Source organism: Typopeltis vanoorti, chromosome 22 (genome assembly GCF_054136105.1).
Source record: "Typopeltis vanoorti isolate ZY-2024b chromosome 22, IOZ_Tvanoo_1.0, whole genome shotgun sequence".
NCBI classification, from domain to species: Eukaryota; Metazoa; Arthropoda; class Arachnida; order Uropygi; family Thelyphonidae; genus Typopeltis; species Typopeltis vanoorti.
Window position 1 is genome coordinate 64,908,571 of NC_143570.1, and position 20,660 is coordinate 64,929,230.

Below are 20,660 nucleotides of genomic sequence, written 5' to 3' on the forward strand. Positions count from 1 at the left end.
TTTTGAGAAAATGTGCTAAGGAACTGACAGTGCCCGTGACGTGTCTTTTAATGAAAGTCTGGCTGCGGGAAAGGAGCCCATGGAATGGAAGCAAGGTAAGATAGTGTCATTGCAAAAGGGCACTATCAGACTGGAAGTGTCTAATTATAAGCCAGTTTGTGTGTCATCAGTAGTTAGTAAGATCTTGGAGAAAGTAGTGAGGAACCGTATATAACATTGGGCAGATGAGGGTAATGTTATCTGTAAGAGTCAACATGGATTTGTGAAGGGGCGCTCTTGTTTTAGCAATATGCTAGCCTTTTATGATAAAGTTACAAGAGCATTAGATGAGGGAAAGGAATATACTGCCATTTTCCTAGACTTAGCAAAGGTATTTGACAAGGTGCCACATGATAAGCTGATATTTAAGTTGCAGCTCATGGGGCTGAATGTCAGATTGTTCAACTGGATTCAGGATTGGCTGTCCGATAGGTATCAGAGCGTTGTGTATGGTGGAACAATATCAAAGAGGCAGAAGGTTACAAGTGGGGTTTCACCGGGCTCAGTATTGGGACCTATATTGTTTAACCTTTATTTCAAAGATATTGTATGTGGATTGCAAGGGGATATTCGGTTGTGTGCGGATGATGCGAAGCTGGGAAGAGTTATTAGTAATAGTGCAGATGTGATAGTCCTGCAAGAGGATTTGAATAAACTAGATAGATGGGCAAATGAATGAGGATTTTGGTTTAATGGAGCAAAATGTAAGGTCTTTAGGTTTGGGACACATCAATGGGACGCTGCATACTCAATGGGAGGAGTCATACTTGAAGAGGTAGGAGAGACAAGAGATTTGGGATTGATGATTGATAGAAACCTGAAATTTAGGGGACAAATTGCAAAGGAAGTGAACGCAACGCACAGGATTGCTGCAATAATGGGAAGGACACTGACTTGCAGAGATAAAACAGTTATCATTCCGTTGTATAAGACCCTGATCAGACCACACTTAAACTATTGTTCTCAGATTTGGTCCCCAGGATTTGAAGGGGATAAATTAACTGTTTACAGGTACAAAGGCGGATAACAATGATGGTGTCGGGGCTGTACAATGTTAGTTATGAGGATTGGCTGAGGGAGTGTGGACTGCAGTTTGGTGGATAGAAGAAGGAGTGGAGATATGATTGAGACATTTAAACTGTTCAGAGGTGGTTTCAGGGTTGACACTGGGGAGTTTTTTTGCTTGGTTTGAACAGCGGGAAGGAGTCATGAAAAGGGGCCATCCCTGGAAGTTACGAAAGGAAACTGTCAGAAAGAGGGTGAGGAGTAGTTTCTTTGCATGGAGGGTGATTTAACCATAGAATGCATTGCCTGATGGAGTGGTGAGAGTGAGAACGGTCAATGCATTTAAGGAGTGGTGACAGTGAGAACGGTCATTGCATTTAAGGAGTGGTATGATAGTCTTTGTGTTTCCTAGGAGGGGACCTCCATTGATGAGTCTTGATAGACTTGTGCTTCTTAGAAAGGAGCCCCCACTTGAGTCTTTTGGCTCCATGGAGGCCTGAATAATAATCTTTGTCTTCTTCTTCTGCAGCTCCTCCCACTTAAGTGGGGTCACTGTTGATAATGAGTCTCCTCCACACCTTCCTGTCTTGGGCTGTCACCACATCCAAGTTCTTCGTCCTCAAGTTCTCTTCTACCAGCTCCCTCCATCTCTTCTTTGGCCACCCACGCTTCTGCCTTCCTTGCACATCCATCTGCATGACCCTTCTTCCCACATATTCGTCCTCCCTGCTCATCACGTGACCAAACCATCTCAACCTTGCCTCCTGTATTTTCGCTCCTAAGTTCGTAACTTTCACTGTTCTCCTGACATAGTCATTTCTCAGACGATTCTTTCTGCTCACACCGCACATCCACCTAAGCATTCTCATCTCTGCTACTTCCATCCTGCTGATGTTATTTTTCCTCAGGGCCACCGTTTCTATAGCATATGTCATAGCTGGCCTCGCTACTGTCCTATAGATTTTGCCTTTCAGATTGATCGGCACCCTCTTATCGCATAACACTCCAGCCTTCTCCCTCCAGCTCCTCCAACCTGCTTGTATCCTGCATCCCACTTCCTTCTCAGCTCCTCCATCTTCTTCCACTGTTGAACCTAAGTATCTAAAGTCTCTCGCCTTCCTGATGATATTTCCTTCCTGCTCCAGATCTGTCTCCTGTCTGCCGCCCACTTTGCAACACATATACGCTGTCTTACTTCTGCTCAGTCTCATACCTCTCTCTTCCAGCACTTTTCTCCATATTTCCATTTAGTTCCCGCTTCTTCTCTTCAATCTGCTCACAGTAAGATGTCATCTGCATACAACATTGTCCAAGGCGCATCTTCTCTCTCCTCCTCTGTTACCACTTCCATCACAATATTAAACAGAAACGGACTTAATGCTGACCCTTGATGCAAGCTAACTATTACTTGAAAACTTTCTGTCTGTCCCAGACAGGTCCGAACACTTGTTTTCACATTTCTGTACATTTCCCGCCACAACCTGAAATATTTCTCCAGCACCTTCTCCCTCAGACACCTCCAGACTTCTTGCCTTGGCACTCTATCATATGCTTTCTTCAGATCAATAAATTCCAGATGTAGCTCCCTTTGTTTCTCTCGATACTTTTCCATCAACTGCCATAACCCAAAGATAGCATCTGTTGTTGATCTACCAGGCATGAAGCCAAATTGTTCCTTTGCAATCTCCATCTCCTTCCTCAATCTACCATCAAGAACTCTTTCTAGGATTTTCATTGTGTGGGACATCAACTTTATTCCTCTGTAATTTTTACAGTCTTGTGCAAACCCTTTACCCTTGTAGATGGGGACAAGAGTACTCTCCCTCCATTCCTCGGGTATATTTTCATGTTGGCAAACTTTCATGAACAGGTCCCACATCAGGTCAATTCCCTCTTCCCGCAGTGCCTTCCATGCCTCCACTGGAATTCTGTTAAGGCCCACCGATTTTCCATTCCTCATCCTCTTCATGGCCTCCGTCACTTCCACTCTACTGATGTTCTGCACCATCCCCTCAGAAGGCTGCCCATCTTCTCTGTGAGGCCTTGCATTTTCCTCATTCAGAAGTCCCTCAAAGTATATTTTCCATCTGTTTCTTATGTCCACATCCCTCCATAATACTCTTCCTTCAGCGTCTTTGATCTGCCTCACATGTAAGATGTCCTTTGCTGTTTTATTTCTACATTTTGCTAGTTGGTAAATTTTTGTTATTATTCAGGAGGCCTGAATAATAATAATGATGATATATCTTCAGTGAATGTGTTCAATGAGTGACATACCTTTTGTGGTTAATAATAGATAAAAGGGATCATTTTGTATAAGTCTTTGGACTCTGGAAAAGCCTTCATAATATTATCAAGGTATATGATTTATTATTTTATAAATTTAGAATTCTTTAATTTATTATTTTATAAATTTATTCATTTAAATTTATTATAGATTTAAATTTATATTATAGATAATATAACTTGTAAGTGGGAGTTAATTGGCTGTGTAGTACATTAAGCAGGAGCTACAAGAAAAGAAAGTATTATGGATATAAGAAATATAAAGTAAAGGTGAACAGCATGCCATTGAGCAATACAAAGTGCTCAGAACAGGTAACATTATTGTAAGGAAAACTAAATTAGATTATGTGAAGAAATTAACTAAGCATACTATAGGAAATCCTCAAAAATGTTTCCTAAGAGGAAAAATGATTATGGAAGGATAACGTTAATCATTGCCAACGGTAGGATAGTGACAGAAGCAATAGAAATAATTTAGTTACTAAGTGATCACTTTGGAAAGGTGTATCTTTTGGGTGGAGATACTGCACTTGCTAGTGCAGCAGAGATTGATGTGAAAATTTAGGCAAATGAAATAGAGAAAATATAAGAATATTGAGAAATATCAGTGTGTATATATAGCAGTCTGAGCAGATGGTATGCTAATTCATGTGCTATGAGAATGTGTAAGAAAATTACAGTGCTTCTAACCAAGATTTAGTTTAAGTCTCAGCTCTAGCAAGGATCCAAAGGAGTGGAAAGAGGGCAAGATAGTTCCATTACATATTCAAGATAGAAGTAGAAAATTACAGATTAGTTAGTATCTCAGATGTGATGATTAAAGGTAAAATCCAGGAATGGGTGCATTGGAATATGACACTCTTTGGTTTTTGTAAAAGCATCTTTTGCAGCTTGCCTTTGTCATAGGTAGGTCATAAAACAGTCAATTACCATAGTAATTGACTATTTTATAATAGAGTGGCAGCTGAATTAGATAAGGAAAATGGCTACACCATGATGAATCTTCCATTTGCTCCTGCTGCATGGAAAACTGTTGCATAAGTTGGACCAAATGTGAATGGATATGAAGCTGTACATAGTGACTGACAGAGAGACCTCATAGAGTAGTATATGGTAGAGTGGAATCCAAAAGAATGAAGATGTCTAGTGTAGTGCCTCTAGGCTCAGTACTAGCACCAGTACTTAATTGTGCTAGTACTGAGCTAGTATTAAGATGCTAGTACTTAATTCATATAGTAAGGGCATAGAGAATAATATATGGAGGTGGGGAGTATTTAGTTTTTTGTTGAGGATGCAAAACTAGGGAGAGCATTACTAGGGAGAGAGTTGATAAAGGTGATTTAGATATGTTGCTGGATGATTTAATTAAATTGTCACTATGGCAAAGGATTATCAGTTTAATGTGGCAAAGTGTAAAGTCATGCACTTTGGGACAAAATGGCACATTGTGTATAAAATTGACAGTACTAGATTGCAGAAAATTAATGAAGCTAAGGATTTAGTGGTAATGGTGGACATATGTGCTCTTCAACCACAGATGCAAGATCCCTTGACACATATGCAACATAAGTGTCAAGGGATCACTTCTTCTGCTCATGTCAGAAGAAGGCAAATCCATTTTGATGATAGGGTTCATCAATGCATTTCATAGGAATGAGTGTTTATTATTATATGTCAGAAAATTAGCTTTTCTTTTATGAAAATTATAGTTTTTAAAGTGGTAACTATTTTGCTTGTACAGCAGTTGGAAAATTTACATATAAAGCACGTGATTTCACGTGTTGGTAATGAATTCTTACATCGCCTTATTCCTTTCTCCCCTTCAATATGAATTAACTCTTTTTGGCACATTGCCAGCCAAGGGTCTCACATCTGTTGTCAGACAGTAGAATTGATGAAAATTGGCAAAATAGTACAAATGATTACTTAAGATTACTTAAATGCTGAAGAACACTTAAGTAGTGATAAGGAGGTTATTATTATAAAGCTATGGTACAACTGCCTCTTGACCATTGTACATATGTTTGATCACCTGCGATTCTTGTAGATGAGGGGTCGAAAGGATCCAGAAACAAATGGCCAAGATGGCAAGTTCTGTGGAATGCTTCCTGTGAGAATAGATTGAATGTGTGTGTGTGTGTGGGCGAGGGGGCTTGCAAAGTTTAGTTAATAGGCAAAAAGAAAGAACATAATAGAAGCATTTAAGTTGTTAAAGGAGTTCTACAAGATTGATATTAAAGATTTTTTCAATACTTGTGTATTGATTATCATCATATTGATGCCTCATTGGCTCAGTCAGTTTTCACAGTGACCTTTGGTTGGAAAGACGTTAGTTTGAACCATGTCTAGGATGTAAAGAACTTTATCAGGACTTTTCATCTGGAGGTGAATTAGCCAATCTCATATGGAAATGTCAGGGTTTTTTTCTTAGAGAGTACAGAAGCAGATAACAAAAATGATATCAGGAGTATATACAATGTTAGCTACTAGGATAACTGAAGGTATGATGGGTTGCAGACTTTGGTAGATAAAAGGAGGAGAGGTGGCATGATTGAGACTTTTAAACTGTTGAGAGGTAGTTACAAGGTTTGACAGTGGGCACTGGAGGAGTTTGTTCATATAATAGAATGGGGGGAGAACATCCCTGGAAGTTACCAAATGAAAGTGGTGAGCAAAAGGGCAAGGAGGGACTTTCTTGCATTGAGGGTGGTTGGACAGGTGTATACATTAGCTAATAAGATGATGAGAGCACAAATGGTGAATGAGTTTTAGCAGTGGTATGGTTGTCTGAGTTGAGCCTCTCTCGACTCAGTGGAAGTCCTGAAAAATAAAATACATAACAAGTAAGGATAGGATGAAGCTGACCTTTCAAGTTTTGTAAGAGTATCATTAGTAGGGTGCATAGACAAGACTTTTTTTTTTGCTTGATGACTGGAATGGATTGCCAAAGGTAGTGTTTAAGGAGAGATATGATAGGTTTTGTATGAATAATGGTTAGCATGGGCCTTGTGGAATGAGTCTTCCAATTCCATGGAGATGCACATGTAATAATAATTCCCATAAGTTCCTTTCTCATGATAATCTTTGCCTGTGCAACTGAAAAGTTAATGCTACTTGATCATACTCGGAAACTGAAGAATGAATGTGTGTGAATGTATTCATGTGTACATACATATGTACATTTACCCCCTTAAATTCACAATTCTTTTGTTTTTTTTCTTTTTAGGATTACATTCGTTTAGAAAGCAAAATTCCAGGCCTTTGCTGTCCAAAATATCCACGTATTTTTTGCATTGGAGACAATGAAACGTATGCTGTAAGTTTTGATTTCCCATATTATTAATATTATTATTGCTGATACCTTGTTAATTTATAACACACATCTAATAATATGATTATTTGTATATAGAATGTATTTTGCTGAATGCACAGGAAACTAGATTAGTTAATTTCCATTAACCAGTTTTATTAAATTGTTTCATAAGCAAAATGTTAATGATTAATAATAATAATACTCTAGTTTCCATGAATTAAGGAACAAAGAAAATTCACAACTGAAAACTGTATGATGCATTTTTATGCAAATTGGTGAAAAGGTGAACTCATTGAAGGAGAATATTCATCACTCCTCCCACTGGAGATATGAAAGAGACACCCACAAAAATTGTCAATTAATAGTTTAATTCAGTGATACATGAAAACAATGGTCAAAAACAAGAGGTCAAAATGAGATTGCCAGAGTGCTTCAATAAGGAATGTAGTCATCCCTCAGAGCAATGCAGTGCTAACAACGATGTTTAATGCTGTTTATAATACTGCTCAGACCAAAGTGAATGGTGTGGTATAGCAACTAGAATAGAGAATGTTGGTGTTGATAGAATGACCTCAAACACAGACAGGGATTGTTATGTTTGTACACAAATGTAAGGAGTATTCAAAACAACAACGTTGTAAGTTTTTAAGGTGTTGGATGTAAGCATTCTATCTGACATACTAACCTACTTGGTGTGAAGTTGAAATATACAGGTTAGTATGTCAGATAGGATGTAGTTATAGGCTAGGGAATGCAGAGAATATCGGTTGCAAAATGTTTAGGCAAATTAGTTGGCATGTAAAAAGAAGATGATCCTGATGGGACTTTAATTATATGAATACAGAATGGAAGGAGAAGATAGTGTATGGGAACAAGGAGAGTGACTTTGTGGAATTTTTGAGAGATAAGTGTCTTAAGCAGCATGTGATTGAAGCAACTAGAGGCTTTATTGTTTTGGATTTGGTGATAATGATAACTTCACAAGATGCAGTTGATAATGAAATGTTGACACTGCCACCAGTTGGTGAGAGTGATCATGAGGTACTTATTTGGGAAGTGATGAAACAAGAAAAGGTCACTGCCAAAAACCGATATATGTGGAACTATAAAGCAGGTGATTATAGTCAGTTATCATCAGTATGTTGGTTAGATAAGCTGAGTGGAAAAGATGTTGACAACGCATGGAAACTCATGAGGCAGTATCTGACAAAAGCAATGTATAATTGCATACCAAGGGTTAAGCGAGTAAATAGAGTATGAGTGAAATGGATGAGCAATGAAATCAAGCAAGCTGTGCTGGAAAAGAAAATATTATGGAGGAGGTATGAGACAGTTGGTGGTGATCGGATCCATCAAGAGTATAAAGTGCAGGCTAGAAAGGTGATGAGCATGGTTAAGAAAGAAAAGGTGCAGTATAAGAGGAGATTGGCTGGCCAAGCCAAAGTTAACTCAATAGAAATTTTCAGCTATATGGCAAGCAAGAGAAAGAACAATTATGACAAGTTAACACTGGTGGATATTTAATGCAGCAGAATAACAGTGTCAAAGGATATAGTGGAATTTATTGAACGAGCACTTTATCAGCATGTATCATATTGGTGTAAATGATATGCCGTTCAATATACAGAAGTGTCTATATATAGTGTCTAAGTAACAGTACATAGTATCTTAGATTCTTTATGCTCTTTATACTTTATAGATTTTGTTTTGTTCATTAGTGGTTAAGTTATTTCCTGGTGTGTACCGGGTCTCCAAAGCACCATTGAAACGATTCTTCAGTGAAGTTTTTCTAAATTTGATAAGTGACTGTTTGCTGTGTTTCCATAGACAGTTATACCATACCTTAGTAATGTTTTGCAAATTCCATTGCTATATGAGTTTTTTCCCCTTTGGTTGGCATCATATCTTTTGCTATGAAGAGTTTTGCATCAATAGAACGTAGTTTGTTATGAAGGTATTCTATGTACAGAAAACAGTACAGAAAGTACAAACTCAAAAGGATGAATAAGAGCGAAAGTGTGGAGCAGGAGTCAAGAGTTCGAAAATTAGAAAGATTGAATGAAAGAGAGAATGTGACGTGAGATTTGAAAGTTGAATTGGGTTGGATGAGGCAAGAGATGAAATGGATGCAAAGTGAAATTAAGAAAATTCGGGTGAAAATGATTAAAACAAATCAAATAGGTACGAAAGAGTTAAAGAAAGACGAGTGAGTGGCGTTGTATGGCGACTCAATTATTAAAGGTGTGCTTGATGATAGGATGCACAAGGTGGTAAAATGATAGCATGAAGGTGGTAAAATGAGTAGAGTGATTGAGGCATTGGATATGAGGAGGGAGACAGTAAAGGAGTTGATGGTTTTAATAGATATGAATGAGGACAAAGACAGAGCACATCAGAATGGATATCAGGAGGCTGCTTAGACAGATAAAAGACAATAGTGTGACAGGAAGGGTAGTAAGCCTGTTGCCTATGCATGACTGTGGTGAGATGAGGCGGAGAGCAAGGATTATGCATGGCATGTTGGCTGAAATGTGTGAGGAGAGAGAGAGGAGTACAATTTGTTAATGTGTGGAATGAGTTTGAAGGATGAAGTGAACTGTATGGAAGCGATGGACTGCATTTGAGTGGTTACGGTTAAGGTAGAAGAGGTGGTAATGAATGAGGAAGTAAGTGGCATGAGAGTATGTGTAGACAGGAGAGGAATGGGTTGACCTAGGATCAAGAGGAAACAGAGGAAACCCTGATGACAGAGAAAGAGTTAGAAAGAGAAAGTCCATACAAAGTAGAGATGCAAGAGGGAAATAGTGCCAGTGGTTTTGAGGCAGTATGGTGTGAGAAAGAGGTGAATGGAATGAAATACTTGGTTGGATGTTGTTATAGACCAGGAAATGTGGATGTTGTGACTATGAAATGTATAATCAAATTAGCCAAGCAAATAAGAAAAGAGTGATCATTATGGATGATTATAATTATGGCAATATAGACTGGAATGACGTGATAGCAACTGGAAGTAAAGAAAATGAGTTTCTTGAGTTTTTGAGGGATAACTACTTCAGACAGTATGTAACACAGGGCACACGAGGATTGAGGGTTTTGGATTTGGTCATCTCATCAGAGGATGTAATTGTAAATGAGGTGTCAAATCAGCTGCTAACTGGTGAGAGTGACCATGAGGTGATTACCTGGGTGGTTGCCAGCAGCGTGAGGACCTCTGTGAGAAAAAGGGTATATGTGGAACTACAAGGGGTGTGATTATGAAGAGCTCAGGAGACAGCTTGCAGGTGTAGCATGGAATTAGGAGTTAGCTGGAAAAGAGATCAATGCAGCTTGGGGTATTTTCAAAAACTATCTAGTACATGCAGCATCTAAATGTATTCCGAGGGTGAGAAGGTTAAATAAGGTAGGTGTGAATTGGATGAATAAAGAGATTAAGCATGCGATACAGAGAAAAAGGGCATAATGGAGGCAGCATAAGAGAAGTGGAAATAACCAATTCCACAAGGACTACAAAGACCAGGCAATGTGGGTGGGACAACTGGTCATAAGTTATTATGAGCAGTTCATAAAGGTCTTTCAATGTTGTGAATGTGACTTCATGCAGAGATTGAGAGCAGTTGAGCAAGAGATGTATAGGGAGTTGATCAAACTAGATGTAAATAATGCTTTGGGACTTGATAATATATCACTGTGTATTCTGAAGGAATGTGCCAGGAAGTTGACATCTGCCTTCACATATTTTTTTTAATGAGTCTTCCACTCGGTCAAATTTCTAATGAGTGGAAGGAGGGAAGATTGTGCCACTTCAAAGGAGGTGATAGAACTCAAGCATCAAACTATCTGTGTGTCAGGTGTTGTAGTTAAGTTGTTGGAGATGCTTGTGAGAACTAGGATCCAGAATTGGGTTGACAAGAATGGTATTATCTTTGATGAACAGCATGGATTTGCTAAAGGGAGGTCATATTTTAGTAATCTACTTACTTTAGGAGAGAATGACTACTATTTGGGTTTTTTGGTCAAATATATTTATTTTAAACTAAGTTATACCAACTAGTTTCGCCAACTGTGGCTGTTGGCGAAACTAGTTGGGTTAAAATTATATAAACGTAAAAAACACTTAAACGCTAAATAACTATTTGCACTGAAACCATGAATGGACCAAATACAGTTGCATTTTTATAAAAGCAGAAGAACGCGTACATCAGACGTATTGCACGTGTATGACCTACTAGTTATTATATAGGAACATTCTGTAGTTGCAGCAAAATTGAATTCTACCTTGTTGAAAGATCTAATGAAGTTCTTCCAGATCTCGGGCAAAATTATTCCTTGGTTTCTATTTAGGTTTTCTTCTGAACGGAGAACTGTTGTGGCTTCTTTAATCATTCGGAAGCGAAAATCCTCCTCTAATTAGGGCATGGAGCTTTTATCCTATTCCATAAAATTATAGAATGGGATAAAAATTATATAACCTTTCATTTTGCTAGGTTAGTCCTAGCAAAATGAAAGGCTAATCCCGATTTGTCTTCTCTATTATTATTGACATCTCCTATGTGTTCCTTTTTTCTGATTTCAAAACTTCTTGAAGTCTGGTCAACATAGTTTAAGCTGCAAGAGCAGGGGATGTTGTAAACTCTGACATATTTGAAAAAAGGGTGACTATCTTTTGGAGATCTTAAAAATTGGCGAATGGTCTGTGAAGATTTAAAACCTACTCATATTCCATGTGGCTTGAGGAGTTTAGCAATCTTATTACAATAGTAATGTATATCTTCCAGTCGTCTTTGTGGGGGGTCACAGAAAAGAATCTTGTGGATCAATTTTTTAGGATAACTATTCTTTGTGAGAGCTTTATCATCAGTTGTAATGACTCTATTTCTTAGCATATGTACAATGCTAAGTTTCTGAGAAATATGGTGTGAAGAAGTGAAGTGTATCTACCTGTATTGGTAGGTTTGCGATAAACTGTAAGGCTGATGCATCCATTTATTTGTTTTTTAATTGAAATGTCTAGAAATGATAATTGGTTATCATTTCTAGACATTAAGAGTAAGGAGGTGCATAAGGGTCAAAGCTGTATAACTGAGAGGTTATACACATAGTCTCCACATAGTCTTTAAAGGAATGCAGAGACCTGACCAAGGCTTCTGAACTAATGTCCAATCCTCACCTTCACGTGATGCACCCTGTTAGGTATCTACCTGGATACTGAACAAACCAGGATGGGCTGGCAATTTGTGATTTATCTGACCAAATTGTATTCTTTTTATCTTAAACCACAATATAAAATGATAGCAGAGCATGACAGAATTTCGTGCAAGCTGGGGTGTCGCCTAGTTAAACAAGGCCCCCATTGCTTTTGCTAGGGAACCAGGGTGAATAGCGAAACGTCATCTACTGGAACAAATCCTAAAACACACCCCAACTCAACATCACCAGAGTTCAAGATCAGTACTGTCAACATAAGAAGCCTGAATGGTAAAGAACTGGAGATAGCTGAGGAATTGGATAAGTACCAGATCAACATAATAGGGGTGACTGAAACAAAAAGGACAAAAACTGGTGAGATCTTTCTGAGCAATAAATACAAAATGTTATATTCAGGCAATGACAATCAAGGAAAAGAAGGAGTAGCCCATAGTGTTCAACACTAAATATGAGGCTAATCTTCTTGAATGGCAAGCAATACCAAGTAGAGTGATGTGTGCAAATATCAGAATGGGGAACTGGACAATGAGACTTATTTGTGCCTATGGTCCTACAGAAGGTTCTACTAAGGTTGAAGTGGAGAAATTTTTTGAGGCTTTAGAGAAAGCAACTGACACAATGAAAAATTAAAAGTTGGTCCTTATTAGGGATCTAAATAGCAGACCAGGAAATGATTGTCGGATATACAAAAATGTTTTGGAAAATTTGGAGAAAAGAGCAAAGCTAATAATAATGACCGATACCTGTTGGATTTCTGCTCAGGACACGTACTAGTTATTACTGACACCATGTTCCAACATAAAAATGTGCACAAATTCACATGGAGAGAAGAGGCAAGGAATAAGAAAATTCTCATTGACTATGTTATTGTTGATAGTGATGTTTTCTCATTGGTGCAGGACACTAGAGTGCACAGAAGATTTGAAATTGGAAGGTTCACCATTTAGTCTTGAGCAGGATAAAATTGAATTTCATATTGAAAAGAAGAATATGTAAGAAAGTTTTAAAGTGAATAAAAGCTAAGCAGCTCTCAGATGTGAAATGTAGACTAAAACATTCAAACATTATTGAAGAAAAAATGAAAGAGTTTGAGAACAGGAACCAAACTTTGTAGATTCAGTGGCAAGCTCTGAAAATAACATAGATTGATTCAGCCAGAGAAACATGTGATGAAGTTGTCTGCAAGGATAGAAATATCAGAATTCCATGGTGGAACAGGAAGCTAAAGAGGCAGTGAAGGAAAGGAATAAGGCATAGCAAAAGTCCCTGGCATATAAGTCAACTTATGCTCTTAGAGAATACAGAGACAAATGTAAGAGAGCTAAACACTGTGTAAAACTAGCTTAACCAAAATCATTGGAAGGCTTTGGTAAGAACATAGCAAATAAATATCAAGAAGATGGCAAGATATTCTGAAGGTTGTTGAAGAAGTTCAGAAATGGAGGAGAGAGCGCTATAAAAGGAATTGGAGATGATAACGGTGATTTGCCAGCAAAAGATGGTCGATTGGTAAAGCCTCTGCTACTAATGGCTCACGCAAAAAGTTAAGCAAGTTTGAACACGGTTAATAGTTGGAAGGGCTTCAATCGTTCGATGCTGTTGGCACACTCTCCCTCAATGAGTTCTTTGGACTCCATGGAGGTGTGAAATAATAATGATTCTAATAATATATAAAACTGGAGAAAAAGATATCCTTGAAGTATGAAGTAATTACTTTGAAAAAGTGCTAAATGAAACAATCAGTGACAGCACAATGGTGAAAAGCATTGACCAGGCATGCAATCAGGAATACATATCCATACTTCAAGTAGAAAAGCCGTCAAAAGCCTAAAATGTGGAAATGCAGCTAGATTAGATGATATTCGACCAAAAATTCTCAAGTATGGAGGTATAAAAATCTTACAGTGGTTGCACTGCATAGTTCAGAAGGCCTGGACAGAGGGACGAATTCCAGATGATTGGAGTAGAGCGCTCATAGTACCCATATATAAAAATGGAAATATAACTGAATGTGAGAATTACAAAATTCTCTACTGACTGCTCCTGGTAAGATTTATGCCAGTATACTTGAGAAACGGTTGAGAAGAATTGTGGAAGAAAAGCTTGGTGAAGAACAAGCTGGATTCAGGCCAAATAGAGGCTGTCAGGATCAGATATTCACTTTACGACATGTAGTTGAAAGGTCATGGGAATATAACAAAGATCTGTATTCAATTTTTGTAGATCTGGAAAAGGCATATGACAAGGTGCCAAGAGAGAAGCTATTCAAAACGCTACAATTATATGATGTCAATGGGGCATTATATCAAGCAATGCTTTGTCTTTATTTGAGTTGTAAAGTCAGCAGTTAGAATCGAAGGAAGTACAGGAAGATGGTTTAATGTTAAATCTGGTGTCAGACAAGGATGTACATTATCCCTTCTGTTATTCATTATATATATGGATCACATTATGAAGGAAAGTGGTATTAAATCTGATATCAAAATTGGAGATGTTTATGTCAGTTCTTTGCTTTATGCAGATGATGTCAGACCTCTAAATAAATCCACTACGAGTCTGCAAGATTCCCTGACTAAATTGAATAATTGTTGTAATAGATGGTATGAAGGTCAGCAATAACAAGACAAAAACAATGAAAATAGCCAGAAGTATTGAAAATATCAACTGCATTGAAAACCTACAGAACAAGTAAAACATTCCAGCTACTTAAGCATGATTTTTAGTGAAGATAGTATTCCAATTAAATATGGAAATAGACAACAGAATCAACAAAGCCTTTATTGTAGGAAGTCAACTGAATTAATTTACATGGAATAAGAGAGAAATTAGTCAAAACACTAAATTAGCTGTATACAAGACAGGGTTCAAGCCAGTTTTAACTTATGGATCTGAGAGATGGGTCAGAAGTAAAACATTGACCAAAGACTAGAGACTGCAGATATCAGAATCGTGAGAAAGATTAGGGACATGAACTGATGGCATCAATTGCAATAGCATATTAAAAATGAGGATATTACGAAAGAACTTGACATTGTTAGCATCCAGGAATGTATTAGCAGAACTGATCTCAGGTGGTATGGTCACTTAAACAGAATGGGAGATGAAAGATTAGCAAGTTCTCTACCAGGTTAACAGGAAAAAGACCCAGAGGAAGACCAATATATCGGTGGATTAATATGATAAAAAGTCTTAGAGGATTGAAATATAAGATCTGATAATTTTGGTGTCTTGACAGGCAAGAGATTGATTTGAAGGAAAATAGTAGATAGGAAGTTAGTAATGGTGTAAATATTTCATGGAGTACTGTCATATCCTGTACACCCCTTGAGTTTACATGTCAGGAATTTGATGATGATAGAGTATATTCAATTAAATTTATATCTGCTTAATAGTTCATTTGGTATACTATTCATAGCAGCTGCTTTTCTATTTTTATATTATTTTAGTGTTTTTTTTTTTTTTGGTCTATTTTTAATGTATTTTTCTTTTCTTTCTGGTATATGAATTTCTTTTTCAGTTTTATCTTTTCGTTATCTCTTCAAAGTCTATCAAGACTCATCGACAGAGGTCCCTCCTAGGAAACACAAAGTCTATCATACCAATCCTTAAACGCATTGACCGTTCTCGCTCTCACCACTCCATCAGCCAATGCATTCCATGGATCAACCACCCTCCATGCAAAGAAACCACTCCTCACTCTCTTTCTCACAGTTTCCGTTCGTAACTTCCAGGGATGGCCCCTTGTCATGACTCCTTCCTGCTGTTCAACCAAGCGAAGGAACTCCCCAGTGTCAACCCTGTAACCACCTCTCAAAAGTTTAAAAGTCTCAATCATATCACCTCTCCTTCTTCTATCCACTAAACTCTGCAGTTCACACTCCCTCAGCCGATCCTCATAACTAACATTGTACAGTCCTGACACCATCTTTGTTATCTGCCTTTATACCCTTTCCACATTTAATTTATCCCCTTCAAATCCTGGGGACCAGATCTGAGAACAGTAGTCTAAGTGTGGTCTGATCAGAGTTTTATACAACAGAATGGTAACCATTTTATCTCTGCAGGTCACTGTCCTTCTCATTATTGCAGCAATCCTCTATGTTACCTTCACTACCTTTGCAATATGTCCCCTAAATTTCAGGTTTCTATCAATCACCAACCCCAGATCTCTTCTCTCCCCTACTTCCTCCAGTTTAACTCCTCCCTTAGAATATGCAGCATCCCATCGATGTGTCCAAAACCTCAAGACCTAACATTTTGCAGCATTAAAGTTACACATTTATATCATTTGGTTGTTATCGAAACCATTGAAAACATATTGTATTGTTTATGTATCGTTAGTCTAGAGCAGGGGTGGGCAACCCTTGGCACACATGCCACCCACGGCTCACCTTAAAAAATAAATACTGTATATTATCGCGTATAATGCGATCCACGTATAATGCGAACTAGAAATTTTGTTTGAAAACTAGCCCAAAAATGCCATGTCCACATATAATGCGATCTGTTAATCTTGTTCCATAACATTATAAATAATACAATATGAATTAACGAAAGAAATATTTATTTTAAAACAAAATGTCAAAATCCTTTAAATTCTTCTTCATCTTTTGAGTCGTTAAACATTTCATTTATAAATTCATCTGTAGGGATTGCGTCATCAGTGTAGCAGTTGTCATCATCGTCTTCATGCTCTCCAATTTGTTGTGCATCATCCTCACTTTTGTATATGACACGATCTTTGGATCCATCCATTGAATTACTTATTCCACATTTAAGAAATGAGCGTTGAATCATTTCAGATGGTATCGAATCCCATGCTTCTTTAACCCAGCTGGTGACTAGGGTGATCTCAGGCTTCTGAAAATTCCCACCTTTTGTCATCTTCACCAAACCAGATGACATCCATTCTTTCCATTTTCACGTAATTGATCTTTAAATGGCTTATTCAAGCTATTTAAATCAAGCACCTGCAAAACAGAAGTTAGACCACCCGGCATGACTGCTAGGTCTGTACGTAGCTCACATACTTTCTCTTTGCTTGTCTTTGTTAAATGCGCCCAGAACATATCCCAGGCTAGCATGCTTTGTTGACGTAACAAGGTCTACCTGGCCGAATGTTCCATATACACCTTCTTCATCCATCCAACCTTTCTAATTGGTGCAAACAATTACACCTGGCGGAAATTTCATATGCTTCATATTTCATAACACTGTTGGCTTTAATTTGGTCCCGTCTGCCATGCATGCTAGAACAATGGTAAAATGCGTTTTTTCATGTTCCGTTGTTTTTATGAAGACACCTTTTCACCAACTGAGTTTACTGTTCGATTCCCAGGCATATCAAAGTACATGGGCATCTCATCCATATTGCCAATTTGGGAAAGTTCATATCCGTGACACTTCCGTAATTTTATGATAAATTTATGGAAGGACTGCACTTTTTCTTCAAGCTGCTTTGGTAACTTCTGTGCAATTTTTGTTCGGTGTCGTAATGTTAATGCTTTGCGTTCCATAAATCTGTTTTACCACCCAGGCGAAGCAAGAAAAGATGAAATACCTGGTGTGTCCTTGAATTTACCATTCTTGAGTTGTAGAGCTCGAAAACGAATTGCATTTCTTGTTACTATAATGCCATCTTGTCGTTGCATCAAAATCCATTCATTTAGCTCTTCTTCAATTTCTGGAAAGGATGCTACATCTCCATGACGGGCACGTTTCGTTTTGGGGATTTTTTCAAGACTGCCATTTTGCTTACACCAAAGTCTAATATTACTCTCTGCTACACCAAATTCTCTCATAGCAACACTGTTATTATGTTCTTCTGCAAACTGCACGACACGCAATTTAAATCCTGCTTCAAAAGATGAACATTTACGTTTCTGTTGGCTCATTTTCAGGCTAGGTTTGTTTATCGAATATTATTTAAAATGAACTATGGTTAAACCGATATACCTAACTGTGCTCTATCATTCGGCGATGGAGAGCGCATGTGCAGATACAATGCACACTCGGTCGCCGAATGCGAGTGGGTCAAGTAGATTTGGTTGCATAGGCATTAGGTAGTATATATTATGTGTGCAAGTCTAATATGTTATATTTTTAGGATCCGCATATAATGCAAACCCCTAACTTTAAATAGTATTTTTTACCATAAATTTTTCGCATTATACGCGGTAATATACGGTAAATAAATAAATACATATCCAACATCTTTGCTGACTTGTATATTTTAACTTAATATAATACGATTTTATTAAATACAGTGATACCAAATAAAAATGCAATAAAGAAGCAAACCTTATGAACTGTTTTAGTAGTAATAAGAAAATAAGAAACAAAAATCCTATTTCCACGGTATACTGATATACAAGTTTCGTCCAGTTCTGTTGTTGCCTCATTCGTCAGGTATCCAGATATGGCATGACTCTTTTACCATCATTTGATATATCTTTTCATGTTTAGTAGAGAACGTATCCATTTTCTAAAGTGTGTATATATATGTGGATTTGAATTTTATTAAATCATAAGTCATTAAAATATGGATTGGGAGTATTTATTGTCAATTAATATGTTCAACTTATTAGATATAAAAGCAAATTTCCTTTAACATTGACATAAACATATCCTATTTACTCGATTATAACCCCCCCCCTTAAAATTAAAGCTAAAAATTTTGGTGCGAGATATATGTGAGAGTTTTCAGAAACTAAAATCTTCAATTTTTTTCATAAAATTCCTGTATATGTGTCATATCATGATTGCTATTCTATTTCCTGCCTAGAGAGCAGTTTCCTTGTGTGCATCCTACCCAAATAGGCATCATCTTCTTTCCCATTATTTCAAGCAAAAATGAATAGTAATTTACGAGATTTGAGATACTTAATGAACAATCCTTCATGAATGACTAATGAAAGCACTTCTCATTAGTCATTGAAAACAGAACGTGAAACAGACAGATATGTACTAGGCCAGTAAAAATAGAGCAGCTTTGAGACGTGCATATGATTGGTGCGGTATTAAAGATCTCGCAACTCAAAGATAAAAGCAAACTGAAAATTTTTGAATTTGAATGCTAATTCTCTTGAACTGAATTCAATATCTGAAACTGCCATAACAACATTCACTATATATTTCTTAGTTTTAACACGTTTACGAATTTTAACACAGTTGAATTTTATTACTGCTTTGTGTTTGAGCAGGGGAGAGACTCCTGCCCATCTAGTTTTTAGTTAGATACTGTGTTTGGCAGTGCAACATATGATTTTGCTTGAGTCTAAATGGCATAGTTTCTTTGGGAAGGAGACGTGATTCATTAGCTAGTGACATTTATATCCTAGTTGTCTCTAATTGCACTATATGTTGAGAAATATATTACACAGACTGCAAATGTCTGTTCTGTACCTTATTCAGTGATACAATAAAACGACGTGTTTTGCTTGCATCTGCAGTCACTATTGTCTACTGTGTTTGGCAGTGCATGTGGTACTATTGCCTGACATTGAACGTGCTTAAACTTTTTTTTTCTGTGTGTGAGGTATACCTGAAACTTTTCAGTTTCTTTTTTCGTAAAGTAAAATTCAGGGATGCAAGTTATATGTGAGGACGAATTATATTCGAGTAAATAAGGCAAGTTGTTTTTAAAGCTATATGAAATGCGTTATCAATATTCAGGATTATGAAGTGTTATATGCACGTGATTAGATTGCATGCATATCCTTCTCTTTCATTTGCATGTGTGTACGTTGGCTTATAATTGTAGTAATTTTTGATTTGCTTAAACTTGGTTGGTATATGCAGAGAGTGATTATGATGAGATTTTCAGAGTCCAAATTATAATTTTTGTCAGTGTCTATATGTCTCTGTCCACATTTTTACATCCCATAATCCTATTTTCATTAAAGTTAAAAGCTGTATGAAGAAAGCAATTAAATAATTGCTTTCTTATATACTTATTGTTTGCTTCCCTCTCTTTACAAATTGAGCAGAATGTCAAAACCACCAGCAAAGAAACAGACATCGAAATGAAAAGAATGAGCTCCTTTTCCTTTTTGACAATCAAAAGATAAAAATTATTCAGTGCATTTAAGATTTGTCTGAGAGTAGAAAATCAATTAAGGATAGAATACTTAAGTTGGAAAGGAATAAAGCAGAACAGTTAACAAGATAGTTAGCTTCATGTATGTTCTTTTCGATTTGTGTTGATGAGAGCACAGATATTAATTATATCATCTTGCTAGATTTTGGGATGACGAAGTATGCGAAGAGATGATTAACCTCGTAACACTACCTGAGCGTACCAGTGGGGTTGAAATATCTAAAGCAGTTATAGACGAATTATCTATTTGGCAAACTGATATTTCAAAACTGGTATCCGTCGCAACAGATGGTGTGCCCAGCATGAATTGGTAAGGAAGCAGGATTTGTAAATCTGTTTGCAAAACATGTTGGTCATCCACTGATAGGTTTTCATTGCGTCATACACGAGGAGAATTTATGTGCAAAAGCTGGCCCTAAAGGAACTTCAAGACGTGATGCAAACAGTAACCAAGGTAGTTAATTACATTTCTGTACATGCTTTAAATAAAAGACAATTTGAGAATCTATTGAATGAGGTGGATTCGGTGTACAAAGGACTACTAATTTACAACAGTGTTCGTTGGCTTAGTCGAGATCTTGTTCAGAAACGATTTGTTGAATGCCTGGATTTTTGACTAATCAAAAAAATGTCTTATAAAGAAATGTATGACATCGTGTGGGTTTGTAAAGTGATGTTTTTGCATATTTTTGCGAACATTTAAATGACACTTGA

At 37.2% G+C, this 20,660-nt stretch overlaps 1 protein-coding gene across 4 annotated transcripts in view; it reads left to right on the forward strand.

Annotated features, from left to right (window-relative positions):
• The window catches only part of LOC150094462 (hemocytin-like), a 2,636,009-nt gene that overhangs the window by 2,441,385 nt on the left and 173,964 nt on the right, over positions 1-20,660 (forward strand). For all 4 annotated transcript variants that reach the window (XM_090412206.1, XM_090412207.1, XM_090412208.1 and 1 more), the window contains one exon: positions 6,557-6,646. In XM_090412206.1, the coding sequence (XP_090268332.1) occupies positions 6,557-6,646 (90 nt within the window). The remainder of the gene's footprint in view (positions 1-6,556; positions 6,647-20,660) is intronic.